At 40.2% G+C, this 18,196-nt stretch overlaps 1 protein-coding gene and 1 long non-coding RNA gene across 6 annotated transcripts in view; one reads left to right on the top strand and one right to left on the bottom strand.

The window, feature by feature from the left end:
• Positions 1 to 9,162, bottom strand: part of PHF3 (PHD finger protein 3) — a 97,004-nt gene extending 87,842 nt beyond the window's left edge. The window contains exon 1 of one of the 4 annotated variants that reach the window (XM_064287752.1): positions 8,843 to 9,162. Coding sequence is in view for 2 of the 4 variants with exons in the window: in XM_064287745.1 (XP_064143815.1) it covers positions 7,975 to 8,030 (56 nt within the window). In the remaining 2 variants the exon portion in view is untranslated. Of the gene's footprint in view, positions 1 to 7,974; positions 8,118 to 8,842 lie in introns of those variants that run through there. The other 3 variants (XM_064287764.1, XM_064287745.1, XM_003404406.4) reach the window with 3 other exon arrangements.
• Positions 9,163 to 9,269: 107 nt separating this feature from the next.
• LOC135231618 (uncharacterized) overlaps positions 9,270 to 18,196 on the top strand; it is a 62,741-nt gene continuing 53,814 nt past the window's right edge. For both annotated transcript variants that reach the window (XR_010322398.1, XR_010322397.1), the window contains exon 1: positions 9,270 to 9,403. This is a non-coding gene — a long non-coding RNA (uncharacterized LOC135231618). The remainder of the gene's footprint in view (positions 9,404 to 18,196) is intronic.

Genomic DNA, 18,196 nt, shown 5'->3' with positions numbered 1-18,196 from the left:
TTTATTATACTTCAATTGAAAAACAAAAAAGAAAATTTCCTCTCACAACAGTTAATCCCCTTCTGAATGGTATCAGAAGCGTTTCAATACCACGCCTCAAGTTTAACAATTAAGGTATAATGAAATACTAATAAACCTTTAAATAAAATGGTAGCTGTTTTATTCACTTGCTGATTATTTTGCATGCATTTCCTAAGAGCAACATTAACAGCAAATTACAATTAGCAATGCTAAGAGTCAGGACAAGCTCCTTAAGATTTAATTCCTTACAGACATCTGATCTTAATGCCTAGATACCACCAGTACTTCCACAGCTGAATCTACTCAATGGCACATGTTTTGGGTTTTGTTGTGTTCTTTTTTTCACTACTTCCACTAAAGGTTTTAGGTTCCAAAAAAAACTAGTAAATTACAGTAATTAAGAGAAATTTACCAAAAAAAAATTTTACTAAATGTTTACAAAATTAGGTAGACAGAACTACCAACAGCTTAATTTATCTGAATATGCTGAAATCTAAACTTTACTGCCAGCAAAAGCTACCTCCTATTCAGTGTTATATCCCAATTAGTAACCTCTTTTCCCAGAGGAATCAAAAAGGAGGGAAAAAAAAAAAAAAAAAGGTAATTCCAGGTCTAGGAACAAACAGCTAACTTGGCTAATCTTCTCAGAAAAATGGTATCCAGAAGCTAATGAAAATGCACACATTCCCATAGCAACATGAGGTTGGTAAATTCTACAAACTTCACTGGGTGCATCTTACTGCTGCATCACTCACCGTGTTTTCAAGCGGTGAGGACATACAGATCGTTCAGAAGTTACAACCACACAAATCGGGATCACAAAGCAGTGAAGACCTGCCCATTCTAAGTAGCTATCTAGGTAAGTGATTTTTTTCAATAATATTGCTATTCGTGAAAACAAAATGAGTGAATCAAACTTTCCAGTACTGTTTTTTAGTCAAAACTGGTGTTAAAGGGTGACTTAAAGGGTGTTCCCCTTGATTTAGATAGGCACTGTCTGGAAAAAGCCTTCCATGATTATGAAATGTATATAAAGACTGGGTATTTAATTAACAAAGTCACTTCTTTTTTTAAACTTTTACTTAGTTAACAAATGTTTACTAAGCAGCTGCCATTGTGTCAAACACCTTTAACAGAACCAGTGAGACTGGGAATCTTCCAAGACAGGACAGAGTATAAAGCATCCCAAATTTATGGGTCCAAAGATGATTTCCAAAAGATACATCACAAGACTAGTCCTTGTAGGATAGAGTTTAAGAGAATTTGTTATAAATTAAGACTGATTTTTCATATGTGGTTCCAACTGGCTCTGGGGGAAATTCCAAAGGAAGAATGCCAACAATGACAGTATACAGCCATCCAAGACTATCCTGACAGTAACATTTATTGAAGGTACAAAGTATTTTTTTAAAAACAGTACTCAAGGTCAAAAGTAAAATAATAAAATCTCTCCATCCTAATTTGGAAAGCAAATGTTCCATCAGTCACAGAAATATCAACTCACTTAAACACTAGTCTACCAAATGCAAGGTGGTATCCTGTATTGGATCCTGGAACAGAAAAGGGCATAAGTAGAAAAAAAAAAAAAAAAAACCTGGTAGAATCAAAATAAAGTCTGCAGTTTAGTTAACAGTAATGTACTAATGTTAATCTTTTCTTTTTGATAAAGGAACTAAAATTATGTCAGACGTTTTGTTGTTGTTGTTAGGTGCCACTGATATTAACAATCAGGAAAACTCGGTGAAGGGTGTACAGGAATTCTCTGTACTCTCTAAGCAACTTTTCTGTAAATCTAAAATTATTCCAAAACAAAAAGTTTTTGTTTTTTTGTAACAAAAAGAACACTAATCTTAAATAGAATGTCTTGTGATACCTAGCAACATGGATGGACAAATATACTCAGATCTAATTAAGGGGAAAAATTAAGGGCTGATTCAGTATCTTTGTTAACTATACAGACGGCCTGATTTGAACAAATTCCTGGTTCTTACATTGAAATTTTAGTTAAATCCTTCCTAACATTTATTTGGCATTATAAACGTAATAATTAAAACTTATCAAGCCTACCTAGGGTTCATTTTAAATGGCTAATCATATGTATAAATCCAATCAAATCAATATTAAGAATTTGGGAACACATATATGCTGAAATCCGAAATTATTTCTGGGTTTAGAGTCACATCTCATGTTTATAGACAGTAAAATGTTTCCAGCTAAATCACAGAACTGGATAATCTGCTGAATTGAAAATCACTCACTTACATTTATCAAACATCTACTACAAAGCACTATTATAGTACCAGGGAAACAAATGCCAGTCTCAGATCCAACAAATTTACAATCCTACACAGAATACACATATACAAACACACAGAACACGTAGACATCAAAACAAAGTGTGAAAATGCCAAGCTGAAGGGCTACAAATAGCACCTATAGTATCACAAAGGAAGGTGAAACTCAGGAGGCCAAGAATGGCTAAGCAGGTGATGTGTGAGCTGAATCATAAAGACGCAGAGGACACCGCAGGCCAAGAGAACAGCATGTGCTAATTATGAATGGCAGAGTTTGGTCCTCTTGGGCCATTTATAAGGATTCAGAATACAATTTAAAAAACTATTAGTACTACCATTGAGAATAAAATTTAACCTAAGTCCAAAAATGTTTCCTGCCTGAAAATGTTTGTTTCATCTGAACTCTCAGAAAATCATACTGTAGTCAAATTATATCGACAAAACATTAATTAAACCAGCATATATTATTTTCTAAGTGTTTTGAGTATGAATGGCATGCAAAATAAATGAAATTTAGAAACCATCAACAGCAAAAATATATATGTATATACATACATATACTTCTTTAAAACCCCACTTTAAACTAACGGTAAATAAAAATTGCCTATCCCAACTTTCCAAACGCATATTCGAAGCAAAACTATATATTTTATCGCTTGTTTCCTTTTTAAAAAATAACAAATGTAAGTCCAACAAACCACTAAAGCTGTAATAAGGCCATAATAGGTTATCCCACGATGAAGCTCTGCCTTGTGTAGTCTACGTTCTTGTGTCTATGTGTATGGGGAGGTGAGGAAGACAAACGGGATTATATTTTATAAACACTATTTTTAAAGAGATTCTATATTTTATAGAGATAATAAAATCTGTGAAGAAAAACTAAACAAAGTAATACTGATAGTGACTGGGGGGAGATGCATTCTGTATATGAACCAAAAAAAAACAAACCTATTGCCGTTGAGTTGATTCTGACTCACAGTGACCCTACAGAGTACAAACGTCCCATAGGTTTTCCAAGGAGTGGCTGGTGGATTCAAACTGCTGACCTTTTTGGTTAGCAGCCAACCTCTTAATCACTGCGCCACCAGGGCTCCCCTGTACATGAAGGCCCCTCTAGGCAACATTTGAGCGAAACTTAAATGGACGGGGCGGGGGGGGGGGTGGTAATCCAGGCATAATAAAATGTAAAAAACTTATTGCGCTCTAACTCAATGTCAAGCTCTATTCTACATGCTTTGTATCAGTAGTTCTCAACCAAGGGCAATTTCCCCCCACCCTCAGGACATTTGGCAATGCCTAGAGACACTTTTTTTTTTTTGGTCACACTAAATAGGTTGCTACTGTATCCAATGAGTAGAGTGCAGGTACATTGCTAAACACAGTACATTAGGACAGCCCCAGAACAAAGAATCATCTGCCGACAGTGAGAAACCCTGCTCTGCATTTATTAATTCATTTAATCTTCAAAAAAACCAGTTGCCATCAAGTCAAGAGCAACTCATGAGGATCCCATGTATGTCAGAGTAGAACTGTGCTCCATGGGGTTTTCAATGGCTTATGTTACAGATCTCCAGGCCTTTCTTCTGAGGTACCTCTGGGTAGACTTGACCCTCCAATTTTACAGTTAGCAGCTGAGACTATTGAGCATTTATACCTCCCAACCAACCAGCTGGCAGTCACGCTGACTCCAATTCACGGCTACCCCGTGTGTCTCACATAGAACTGTGGGCCATAGGATTTTCAGTGGCACTGAACTTTCAGAACTACATCACCGGGCCTTTCTTCCGAGGCACCTCCGGGTGGATATGAACTGCTAACTTTTTAGTTAACAACTGAGAGCTTAACCTCTTGTACCACCTAAGGACTCCTTAACCTTCCTAACCTTCCTAAAAAAAAAAAAAAAAACCTTCCTAGCAACCCTATAATCCCCATTATACAAAAAACGCAATTGGAATACACAGAGATTAAATTTCTTGCTATAGTAAGTGGTAGAGCTGAATCTTGGACCCAGAAAATCTCATTTGAGAGCCAATGTGCTTATCACTATCCTACATTATCTTTCTATAAACTCAAATTCATTAAATGTTTATTATGTGTCAGACACTGCACTAAACATCTGAAATTGCATATATTATTTAATCCTCACGAGCACACAATTAGCCACATACTATTCTTCTCAATTTACAAAACAGTGGCTAAGGCTTAATGAAGTTAGACTCAACGTTACAGAATAAGTAAGTGACAGAGCCAGGACACAAATCAGCTCTGTATGACATCAAGCACTAAATGACACAATTCTACAAAACACAATTTTATAAACTAATGCAACCTGCTCAATTATGTGATCTACACACCCATTTTGAATTTTGGTCCAGTTTCATTACTCAGAATCTACTGCCAGGACTTCATAAAAGAAGCATGGATCATAACTTCTTTTCTGAATTTATCAGGTAAAAAGAATATATAAGATACCAAGGTGTCTGCTGTACAAAGGTAAGACCACAGCAGACTTAAGAATCTAGAAAAAGGACTATTCAAGTACAAGTTGAAACTGGCAAAAGCAGAATTACACTAGCCAACAGTAGTAAGAAATAGTTAACTTCAAAATTTACAGCTATAATCTGCTGACATTAGGGAAGCATTAGAAGTTTGGATTAAACCACAGAACTACCTCATTAAAACCCTGGCCTAGGTAATAAAGGTCCGAGCTAACATGTGCTGAGCGCAAACATGTGCCAGGCCCCATACAGGCCGTATACATTATTCTCATTAGTTCCTCAAAACAGCCCTGTGAGGTAGGTTCAATTATCATTGCTCTTTTACCAATAGACAAAGGCCCAGATGAATAAGTCATTTGCACAAGGTCACACGTCCAGTTTAGAGCAGAGCAAATTTGGACCCAAGCAGTGTGACTCCTGAACCTGAACTTTTTAAACTATCGTACCTTATGCGCTCTACTTGCATGACACATGTTTAATTTTTATAGACTTAGTATATCATTGGTAAACTCTTTCAAAAAAATTGGAAACAAAAGTGACTAACTTTTCTTCCAATATAAAGCAGAAAATATGCATTTAGCCACGTTCCACGTATTTTTTTTTTTTTTAAAAGACTATCCTCAATATGTATGAGCAACATCATTTGGAGGAAAGGGAAGTTATCAACTACAAACCTTGCAATTATTTTCATAGTCTACAATTTTTAGAATGTTTTCATGTAGTCAGCTCAAACAAATTATGAGTGAATTAAAACTATTAAGTTTAGTCTTTCTGCACAATCTAGTATAACATTCAAAACTTTATCCAATAAAGTTAGACTATTTTTTACACCAACAGATTAAAACTTCTGAATATCTGAAATGTTTATGTTACTTGACTATTCTATTTCTCTTGATCTCTTCACTGTACAAATGGTCATAAAACTTTCAATTCTCTGACCTTTAAAAACATGGTCTAAATTAAATACACAACACATTGTATTAATAGTCTAGTCCACACACTTGTCAATTCTTCATATATAGCCTTTCGTTAACTCTTAAACTACCTTTCAACACTAATATACTGATTTAATATGCCTTTGCCTATTGTTTCCTCATCTAGACTACAATTCCTTGAAAACAGAAAACAGTACCAGGCTCAATTATCTTTGAATCAAATCAATAATCTCAATACTTTTCCATTTGTAATCAAAGGGCAATTATTAAAGGAGAATTTTTACTGTTTTCAAAAATTCAACAGTATCATAAACACGTAAGAGTTTATCAAGCCGTTCCCGCAGTTAAAAGATGTCTCTGCTTCTGAAAAGGGTACTCCAGGATCCTTAAAGGGAGCGTAAGAAGTTAACAGAGAGATAGAGCCCAAGATATACTGTCCCAGAAAAGAAAGAAATTCAGCCATTTGTCAGAAAGGATTCCTGAAAAGTCAATGAACGAACACGCACTTCACTGTGTGGTGAAGTAGTTACAGGCAATCCACAAATATGAGATGCTCATCAGTAAACCTCATAATGTAACTAAAAAATAGAAAAGATCTTATCTCCAGAAAAAATAATAAAAGGATTTCACAAGAATTTAAAACAGAACTTAGTCTGTGTTAGGGGGAAAAAAGCACACATTTAACTGAGCAAAATATATCAGAAGGGCAAAGAGAGTATTATTACCCTGTCAAGGACAGTAAGATTACCTGTTTTAATAACCCCTAGCCCCCATTTTTTTTACCCCAAAAAGGACTGTAATAATAATTTACATTCAGCACTGTTTCTAAGTATGCCCCATATCTAAGCTCTTAAGATAATTTTGCAGTAATCCAAGTTGTCACTTGCTGCCTTACAAACTTTTATCGGTGATACAGTTTTATTAATAAGATACTGTGTTAAAAAGATTATCAACCTTTCCTAGCTGATTCCAATATTCAATATAATTTAAACTGTAATAATGATTTTAAATTATGAAAATAATTTCCTTCAATTTTTTAATCTAAAATTAGCATTTGACAAAACCTATTCCTCAAATTTACAGACAGCTTCTCTTTTTTTAGATTTAACCTATATAAACATGCAACGGATGAGTATACCAAAGGATCAGCATAGTAATCTGAGTCCTGTCCCAAGAACACAGAATGCATAACTAAATTCAGTATGATACATAAGGGAGATCACCACTCTCCCAAAGTAGGATGCAAAAAGTGTCATAAATCACATTTTTATGCTCTTCAATAAATGGACCTATAAAGCATGCATAGCACAGGGGAAAATTTTGATCCCATCACTAACTCATCTGTTGTCCTTTTGAGTCACGGTTAAGGTTATCAAGTAAAGCTTAAAATCTAAGATTGTGATTCTGCATACTTAAAAATTGCCCGTACTTCAACAGAGCACAAAGTCTTTTTGCCGCTAAGGAATTGTGTGTGGCTTAGAGTAATTAATAGCTCCTAAAAGCCCATCCTCCCCTCCCTTTAGTTTGGTTACTATTATCAGAAAATGGAGTACGTATTTGAAAATAATAATGATGGTTATGATGGAGGCAACACCCATCATTACGGTAATATAAGGTCAGTAAACACAATAGAAAGAAAATAATAATAAACGGTCTAAGTGGTAACAAATATTTAAAATGACAATTTAAATAAAAGCGATCTTTACACACCTTTTGTACTAGAATAAAGATTAAACTCAAAAACAGAAAAATGTTTCAAAGATTTCCCGGTTCTTTGACTCACATCTCTCTTCCCTAACACAAACACAAAATCTCCTACATTTTCACAATACCACACACTTCGATCAAGAGTTTTTTAAAAAAAAAAAAAAAGGGTAGAAAATGAGTGAAAAGGCAGGCATAGCTTTGGAGTATCTCAACCAACCAGTTCGGAAAAAGACAAGTTCAACTCCAAAATAGTAACTGAACAGAAAATGTCCTATTTAAATATTCTGAAAGTAGTTCACTGAATTTTTTTTAACTATTTTAACTTAAAACAAGGTTGTAAGGTTCGTATTTGGGGATGGCTCAATTATCGATGTTTCTTTTTAAAATACCTCCACATGTAATGAAAAATTAGAATTATGCAGATAACGTGGCATTGCTGCCACTTACATTAGTGACTATCCATGATCACAGTCTACGAATGATTCCTCAACAGCACCAATAATCACACATGAAAATTACCTCGAATAAGTCTCTGGAAAATGGCATTTTAAAAATCCAAAGATGGGAAAGGTCATCTGACCAGGCAACACATTTCTGGGGAAAGAAGCGACGCTGGACTGTACGCGGTACCAACATTCTCTCCCTTTCTCGCCTTCCTTCCCCACCCCCCCACCCCCACGGTGTCAGGTGATCAGTTATTTAGCACCATTAACACACACGTATCGACAAGTGGTTCATTAAATTACACGTATTCTCGGAAAGCAAGATTCCAGGCTTCTCATTTCAAACTATGCAAAAGGAGTCGACAGTTTGAGTCCCGAGCACAAAAGCGCGCGGTAGCAGGAGGATGGATGGAGCGCCAACTCCCCTCTCCAAAAGCGGGGGCCGCCCTCAGCCTTGCGACCAAGGCCAATCCCCTCTTCCCGGACCCTGGGCCCCAATGCTTGATATCTGGGCCCCCCGACAGAGAAGAGGCCCGAAGGGCCAGGTCGGGAGGGCTGCGGCCCGGGCTCTTCTAGCAGCACACGCTTGGCCTCCAGGCCTGCGCGCCCGCGCGGCGGTAGCGAGGCACACTCGCCGCCGAGGGCCCGGGAACCGAGACCGGGGAGAGGCCGCGGGCCGACCTCTCCGCCTGACGACCGCGCCGCCTCGACTCCCTCCACACCCCGCGCTCTAAACGGTCCCCGGCAGCGGAGGCGCGGCCAGAGAAGGCCGAGGACGTTGCGCAAGAGGCCCGAAAGGCGATTTCCCCTCTGCGCGGGATAAAGAAGCTGAGTGTGCGCCGCGGGAGGGGTGGGGAGTCCCGCGGAGGCGCTGTGCGTGTGAAAGGGATTGGGGGAGGGGAGGATTGCCCGTCTCCCTGGCCGCGGCCAGAGCCGCAACTCACCCAGCTCCGCCAGACGAGCGCTACCACTGGCAGCAGGAGGAAGATGGTGGCCGTGGCCGCCGCCGCCGCCGCCGCCGCCGCGGAGGAGGAGGAGGAAGGGGGGCCCGGTGGGTGCCGCGGAGAGGGGGTACGCGCAGGACGTCGGCGTCGCTGCCACAGCCTCCTTTTCTCCCGTGCCTGAGCGGTTGCTGCTGACGACACTATTCCTGGCTTCCGCGCCGCCCTCCTTGTCCTCGTTGCAGCCGCCGCCGCCCAGGGCCCGAGGGTCGCTCGCCTCGTGGGGACCGTGCGGCGGCGCGAGACCCCGCAGCCATAGGCGTGCGGCGGGGGCTGGAGCGGGTCCGCGTCACGTGACCTCACTGTTTACCGTTCCGGGGTCCGCGGCCTGCGCCGCCGGCGCGCCTGCGCGCTGTGGGGCCTCCCGAGCCGCGCCGCGCCGCGCCGCGCCCCCGCGGAGCCCGACCCGCCACGCTCCACTGTGCTTCCGCGCCCTTCCCGGTTCTCTGAGGACGCCAGACACAGCATGGGAGCCTCCAGCTTTCACATAGTGGATGAGCGGGGGTAAGACAGTAGGTGATCGCTTTTTCTCGACTGTAATAAGCTCTAAGACTTCACAGCGAATATATTCATGGACAAAGCTGTTCTCCCGCCCCGCAATGTACTTTTTATTAATAGGGTGTGTTTTTTCAGAATGATAGATAAGCGTGCCTCCTAACAGCTCTGCACAAAAGCCACACCATTAGCCCGTTGCACCGTCACTACACTCCCAAACATCTGGTCTGTTTCAGGACTTCAGGATGCCTCCTCCAGGAAACGTTCTTCCTTTCCAAAGTCTAAGCCATTCTCAAAGTGTGGTCCGAAGATATCTTGGAGGGGTCCCAAAGACCGTTCAAAGGATTCTCAATTCCTTTGCCAATTAATGTGTATGAGATCAAGTTTTCTTCATATCCTTCAATCATAACAGCATATGTCGTTGTTAGTTGCTCATGAGTCAGCTCCAGCTCATGGTGACCTTATGTGTAACAGAACCAAATATTACCAGGTCCTGTGCCATCTCCATGATCACTGGTACGTTTGAGTCCATTGTTGTGGCTTTTGTGCCAGTCCATCTCATTGAGGGTTTCTTTCATTTTTGCTAGTCCTCTACCAAACATGATGCCCTTTTCTAGCCTTTGGCCTTGCCTGATTTCCAAAGTAAGGGACAGAAGTCTCACCATCCTCGCTTCTAAGGAGCATTCTGGTTGTATTTCTTTCAAAGCAACAAATTAAATGCAGAAATAGATATGAGAATCCAGCCATCTATTAAACTGGACATTAAAGAAGTTTGTTAAAGTTTAAAACAATGCCACTCTTTTCATTAAATTTTGTTCAAAATATGTATTTTTTTCAAAATAAGTATGGTAACAGGTAATGGGTTTTATTGTTATTTTTAAATAAATTAATATTTTTAATTTTTCTCAGGTTTAATTTTTAAGATGGTAAAGGTGGCATAAATAGTTTTCTTTCAACTACTAATCCAAAGTTTGGCAGTTCAAACTCTCCCAGTGCCACTGCAGAAGGCCTGGAGATGGGTAAAGTTTACAGGCAAGAAAACCCATGGAGCAATTCCAGTGTGAGTTGGAATTGACTCTACTGACTGTGGGTTTTTTTTTTTTTTTTTTTTTGGTTTTAAGTATCAAAAGATATAGCCCATATAAACAACAAGTTCTTGGGAGTCCCTCAGCTCCTAAGGAGTCCTGGTGGCACATGGCCAAGTATTCAGCTGTTAATGGAAAGAAAGGTCAGAGGTTCAAACCCACCAGTGGCCCTGTGGGAGAACAGACCTGGCTATGTCCTCCTGTAAAGATTACAGCTTAGAAAAGGCTATGGGGCAGTTCTATTCTATCCTGTAGTGTTGCTATGAGTCAGATTCGACTCAGTGGCACATAACAAGAAATAGAGGTCTTAAGACAAAAAAGTTTGGGAACACTGCTGTAGGTTATGTGCTTCTATAGTAGCTTGGGCTGACCCCTGTCTCAGCCCTTAATAAGCACTATGATGTAATTGTTGATTGTCAGTTGCCCTGACCAAAATGAGCCACTTAAGGATAGGAATGTGTCTTCTATCTGCAGCACCCAGCAAAGGGTTAGGTTTTTATGATTTAAAGAATGATAGCCAGCACCTCCTGAGCATGTTATTGTGGGGCCTGCTCTCTTTTAAAACCTGTGTTTCTTGGTTTAAGCCTCACACCAAGCATGGTTCACATAGTGAGATCTGTGTAGGGTAGAATAATAGCTCAGGCATGTGGTGAAGATCTGTTCTTTCCTTCCTCCAGTCTTCTGATGTTTTTTAAGCACTCCCAATACCAAATGCCTTTTCACAAAGGAGGTTTGGATTGTCCTGATTCTATCAAAATCCTAGAATCCCACCTCCTGCCTTGACTTATCAGTCTGTAGAAATTTTGTTTTACATCTCTTAAGAAAAAAGATAGTTTTTTTAAAGAATGAAAAATAGAAATGAGTAATCGAAAAAGTTTTTTTCACTTGCGATGTCCAGAATAAATTTAAAAAATAAAACGAGCTTTAGGTTTGATCTTCTGGACCTCAATGTAAAATTCGAAAAGTGCGTTAGGAAAGTGTAAAGTCATTGTTACATACGAAATGCAACCCTGCAGAAATTCTATTGAGTAGAGCTTGATAAGGAAAATCATTATATGGACAATCCTCTTAAAATATCTGAGAAAAACTTATCTTTTCAGAGAATTTTAGTAAATTTAAGGAAAAACAAAATGGAGATAAAAAGAAAATATAAAAACATAAGCCTGTCACATTTACAAAAAGAAAGATTTCTGATCCAAAAAAAAGGTAGCAACTCGCCATAAAGCATGTTTCGAGTCTGTTATTTTGGACCAACCAAGTACCCAGATCTACACTGTCCATTAATGATCTTTACTTTTTGCTTACAGATAAAAACACAAGTTATCCGTCTTTTATCTAATTGATGAAAAGGTCACTGAAAGAAATAGCCAACATAATAATACTGGCAATGGCTAAAACTGCACACCAGACACTGTTTTAGTTAAAAAGACCTATTGGAAAATCAGATTGTAGTGGTAACATTGAAAACCCTAAAATTAGGAAAAATAAATTTGGTAGAAAAATAAGACAAAACAACTAACAGTGGCTAAAACTAACAATGCGTTTGTAATTGACTAAAAACATCATGACATGTTGGTTCATACAGTATCAGTTCACTAGAGTAAAGATGGAAGAAATTGAGTTAACTCTCAAAAAGAAAAAATTTATAAAGATACTAAATTTAATTAATGGCGTTTTCTTTGTAAAGCACTTTCTATACATACAAGTTTTCATGTTTAGAATAAATTTAAATGTTTTTATTCTTAAACGTGGTATCATAACAAAGTAGCTTGAACTCATCTGTCTTGTTGGATTTTATTCTAAAGTAAGTAAAGAAATGCTCAGCTTTATCACGCGTCAACTCGTTTAGTTTATTGCACGGTAGTCATGGGAAGGCACGCATGTAAGACCACAGACATTCACTTAGAACCAAAGAATCAGGACAATATAAGATTAGTCCAATAGTTAGAGTCCAGCTCTTTAGACTTCATGTGTTTACATTTAACAAGTAGTGTCAGGAGGAAGGCTTGACCAATGGCTCACCCTCAGCAGAGGTCTCTCATAGCTGGGGTCCAAGGTCAGTGGCAGCAGGCAAAGCCTCAGTCTTCATTTCTGGCAGGGCTTCAGTCAGAGAGTGTCAGACTTTAGAGAAGTATTCTGCCTCTGCCTTCTCTTGTTGAGTGAGTTGAAATCCAGGGTTTGTATATAATTTTCTTATCTGGACTCAAAGCTAAGGGCTAGGTGGTGTCTATATTACATCTTCTTTTTGAGGTCAAAGATTAGCTATATGTTGTATCTTCAAGGTCAGAGATAAGGGAGGTTGATTACAGTTTACCTATGTCTCAGGGCCAGTTTATAAAGATTTAGCTGTAACATTTTCTTTTATCACAGCATGCAGTTGCAAAGCCAACTTAGGTTATTTGTAGCATACTTCTGTTTCTTGTTGTTAGATGCCATCAAGTCGGTTCTGACTCAGCAACCCTGTAGGACAGAGTAGAACTGCCCCACAGGGTTTCTAAGGAGCAGCTGGTGGATTTGAACTGCTGACCTTTTGGTTAGCAGCTGAGCTCTTAACTAGTACACTACCAGGGCTCCTTCCTGTATAACCAAACCCACTGCAACTGAGTTGATTTCAACTCATAGCGACCCTGTAAGGTTTCCAAGGCTATAAATCTCTACGTAAGCAGACTGCCACATCTTTCTCCTGCAGAGCCACTGATGGTTTCGAACCACAGTCCACTGCCTTAACCACTCCACCACCAGGGAATTAAATACCTTCTTTACATTAAATACCTTCTTTACCAGCCTCAGGCAGCTGTTCCAACTGAGACCTGCAAAGTCTGTTCTTAGATGGATTCAATTTATAATAAAGTTGGCAGTGGTGGGATTCAAACCCACACCCCTGCAGAGACTGATCCAGTGCCTTAGACTGCTGAGCCATGCTACCACACTGTGGATTGGCTGGTGGGTTTGAACTGCCGACTTTTCGGTAGGTCATCTAAATTCGAATTATGTGTCACTTCTGTATATGTAGTTTAAGAGCCTTACGGAAGCATAGGTAACATCATCTTAAAAGGTCATCATTGAACCTGAAGGTTTAGCCCAGAGCATTTCACTTTTTATATTGGCAGGCTTGTTCCCTTCCTTCTTTACCAACTTTCTCAGAAAAGACAGCTTCCAGTCACCTGGCTTTCAGCATAAAACAATGGGTGAAAAGGATTTGTATGCCCCAGGGTGAATAATTTGGATAGTATACAAGAGTGCAGGGAGTCATGCAAAGGCTGGGTCAGGAGATAGGAACTGAATTAACTAAAGCTTTACCATGCCACAGTGTAAGACATTGCAGACTTCATCAACTATATGGCACAGTAAACGAATCACTTCGTATACAAGGAACAGCAGAACCTGGTTTCCCACAAGGCAGAGGTTAAAGATGTGCCAAGTGTCTAACTTTTCCAAGCAGCTGTACTCCTCCATCATCTGCAACGGCAGCTACTCCCTCTAGCCTCAGTACTGTCCCTCCCGTTTGAGGGTTCCCTAAGTCACTGCAGCATCTCACAGAACTCACCAACCATATAAAGGAAATGGCTCACCTGGTTGTATAGGCTGGCAAGTCCCAAATTCGTGGGTCAGGCGTAGACTTCCCCCTGGCTCTCAGTCTCTGTCCAGAGGCACTCAGCTTTCTGGCTCCATGGGCCCAGGAAGCACACTGTGCTATCTCCTGCAGGTCTCTGCTGTCGATTTCTGCTTTGCTGGTGGTGGGCTCTCCTCTCTGCTCCAGAATAGGCTCTCTTTTAAGGCAAAACTGACCAATCACCTCAGTGGGCCATAATTTTCTTATTTGCACACTCACTCCCAATCATCTGTGTGGGAGTCACAAGACCATGGCTAGAAAAGCCCCACAGAAAAGTAATTAAGCATAACTGCACACAGGAAAAGAGAACAGAAAGATTCAGGATGCCAGACTTTTAACCAGCTTTTTTATCCATATTTATCTTTCTTCCCGTCTACATCACTCTCCCTGTCATCCACAATGTCACTTATATGTTTTGTTTCTTTATCCATTCTATTATGAATGCCAGTGGGGTTCAGAAATAAAAGGTACTGTCCTGCCCTGAAGGAACTCAGAAGAGTGGAAAAGATGGTCCAATGGGCAATTACAATGCAGCCACTGTATGCTTTGACAGCACCTTGCACAGAGGACATGTATTCATGTTTTACCTGGCCTGAAGTGGGGGTGAGGCTTTTTTAACAGAGAAGATACCTTCAGGAAAAAAGAACAGAATCGTCAAGGAACGTACTTTTTGGGGAACTTCAAATGATTCATTATTTGGGTTGGACATATTGTGGCAAAAACAAAAACAGCTCTTTTAACAAAGAAAACTTGGAGTTTCCTTCAGTGACAGTGCCATCTCCCTATTTTAAATCTCTCCATGGTTCTAATATGGCAGTCAAGTCTCTTTGAGATTGGTCCCTGTCCTACTCTTCAGCCATTTCTCTCCCTAAACTGTACTTTAAAATTTATGACCCAGCAATGCCTAACTTCTTATTGTTTCCTATATACATCTACAATGTTTCTCAACCTAAAGTTTTTGCTCATAGTATTGCCCCAACAGGATCTCAATACGTTTCTCCAAAGGAATATGCAAATGGCCAAAAAAATACATGAAAAGATGCACCACATTATTTAAAAAAAAAAAAATATATTATTTTTTATTATTTTTTTTAATTTAGTCATTAGAAAATGCAAATCAAAATCAAAACAACATAACACTTCACACTCACTAGGATGGCTAGAATCAGAGTCAGATAATAACAGGCATTGACAAGGAGGTGAAGAAATTGGAACCCTCAGACACTGCTGGTGTAAATGTAAAATTGTGCGACCACTTTGGATATCATGAAATTGAAAACAACCTAAAAGTCCAATAATCATGGTAGTATATACCTAACAGCGCTTTTTCTGTGTAATAAATTTTATGCACATCTATATATGTATTTTTATACTTTTAGTCCTCTGACTCTAAAATTCAACTTCTAGAAATTTATGAGAAAATAATAGGTTGGTATGCAAAGATTTCTATACAAAATTGGATTATATCATATAGTTTTTAGTTTGCTTTTTAAAAATCAACAATATATGATGAAAATTTTTCCATGGTAATTATATGGCTGTGCAGCAACATTTTAGGCTACATGGCATTCTGTTGTATGAATGTACAATACTTCATTTAACCAACTCCCCATTTCTGGATATTTAGAACATCTGTTAAAGTAGTTACTGAGTTAGGAGCCCTGGTAGCACAGTGGTTAAGTGCTTGGTTGCTAACCAAGAGGTTGGCAGTTCAAACCCACCAGCTGCTCCATGGAAGAAAGATGTGACAGTCTGCTTTCGTAAAGATTACAGCCTTGGAAATGCTATGGGGCAATTCTACTCTGTTTTGTAGTGTCACTGTGAGTCTAGATAGACTCCACGGCAAAGAGTTTTGTTTGTAGTTACTGAGCTACTGGAATAACTGAATAAACAGGTAGGTGCCAAATCCCATCCATTATTCCTCTTGGAAATCTCTAGAATCTGCCTCTCCTCTGGACTTTGGGTGGGACTAGACTACGATCTAGTCACATCCCCTTCAACCCGTTCTGCACATGCCAGGACATGATCTTTCTCAAAGGCCAAAGCTAGTCTAGTAATGTTAGTCTTCCTCTTAAGACCTTTCAAAAGATCCACACTGACTACAGGATAATCCTATATCTAATAAAAAAAAAAAAAAAAAATTTTTTTCTTTTTTTTTTAATCCCTTAGCATGATTAATAAAATTATCTAGAATGTGATCTCAAGCTCATCTCTAGCATCATTTCTTTGCTCCCTATAGTCCAGTCACCAGATTCCTCATAATTCAGTGAAGATGTTTTAACATTTGCATTCTTCCATGCTTTTGTGCATGCTGCTTCCTCTACTGAAAAGTATTTCCCTTCCTCGACTGTCTGGCACACACCCTAACGTCCCCTTTGTGAAAATTGTCCTAACTCTCTCCCTCCTACAGCAGAGCAGCTTACTCCCCACTTCGTATTATAGACTTTATTAAGTGGTCTCTTTCCTGTTAAGATTTCAGTTCTTGGAGGACTGGAATGCAATTTCATTTCTTTGTCCCCAGCAAGAAGCACATTGCATGGTGTATCTAGTTAACATTAACCCACACAGCACTGCTTTTTTATAATGTTATTTAGCTCTGAAATATTTTTCTTTAAACAACCCATTATAGTACACATAGATATATTTATGCATTCGTGTGTGTTTTCCGTGGCATTGCACACTCAACTACTGAAAGCTAGCTCTGGGAAAACTGAACTACAAACCCTTAGTGTGCATTTGCATAAATCATTCTGCACACCTTCTGTGGCACTGGTTTCTCCTGCTCTTCTCACAATTGTGTTTCGCAAAGGTTGTGCTTTGCTGAGCTTTTCTTCCTATAATTTATTTTACGTTATTGAGAACAGTTTTTGACTCTGTCTGACAAAACGTGTGCAATTCACAGAGATGGCCCTGCTACAAAAAGCAAAGGAAGGGGGAATTCTGGGAAGATGGTGGCATAAACAAATCATAGTTCCAATCCTACCCCACAGATACCACAAGAAATACAAAGAAATGGTACTTGGCTTTGAGGGACTCTGAATCAGGAAGTAGAGGAAAGTGGTGGGGAACTGCACATAGGCAAGAATCAACAAATCAACAATGAGTAGCATAAGGTAGGAAAATTGCTTCTCCAATGGTCCCTGCCCCTCCCTCCAGCCATGGAGGCCACCAGCTGTGTGAATTAGGGAAGTGGTCCCAGAAAAAGAGTCTGTTTCCCTAACTACCATACTCCCTGCCTGTACAAGAGACAGGATCTCAAACTTCTCTAAAATCAACAAGGCAAACCTTCCCAGGAGTCCATCTGGAGTGTGCCAGCACCTCCCCCACCTGAACACTGTTGGCTGCAACCCCACTGTGAATTGCTACAGAAGGCCCCCTGCAGTGGAATCTGCTCTCATAGCCAACACTCTACCTGCCTCCCTGTGTACCCCATAGCTCAGGCCTTTGAAATCAACAGGACAGGCCCCCCTGGGGATTCAGTTTGGGGCTGCCTGGTCCCCCTTCTGGTTGGCACTAAGGACTGCTGACTGAGGCTGCAGTGTATTAGGAAACAGGCTTCTTGAGTGGACTACACGCCCAGCCAACATACTCTGGGAGGCTCTGATCGCAACAAGATATCTGGGGGTCCATTTGGAATGTACTAGTGTCTCCCCCACCTGGACATTGTCAGCTGCAAGCCTACTGCAGATTGCTACAGAAGGCCCATGTGGGGAAGTCTGCTTCCATAGAAAACACTCTGCCAGCCCCCTTGCATACCCCGTAGCTCAAGCATCCGAAACCAGCAGGACAGACCTCCTGGGGAGTCAGCTCAGGTCTATTTGCTCCCTGTTCTGGTCAGGGCGGAGGACTACTGACTGAGTCTGCTGTGTGCTAAGAAGAAGGCAGCTTTAGTGGAGGCTACACCCACAGCCAACATACTATAGGGAGGACTCTGACACCAACAAGGCAAACCTCCCTGGAAGTTCATTTGGAGCATGACAGCCCCTCCTCCACCCAAACACTGTTGTCTGCAAGCCTGCTGTGAATTGCTACCGAAGGGCCCTGCAGTGGAGTCTGTCCCCATAGCCAGCAGTCTTCCTGCCTGTCTGTGCATCCCATAGCTCT

This window comes from Loxodonta africana, chromosome 1 (assembly GCF_030014295.1).
Source record: "Loxodonta africana isolate mLoxAfr1 chromosome 1, mLoxAfr1.hap2, whole genome shotgun sequence".
Classification (NCBI taxonomy): domain Eukaryota; kingdom Metazoa; phylum Chordata; class Mammalia; order Proboscidea; family Elephantidae; genus Loxodonta; species Loxodonta africana.
The sequence above is the reverse complement of the archived record's forward strand: the minus strand, read 5'-3'. Positions and strand labels throughout refer to the sequence as shown.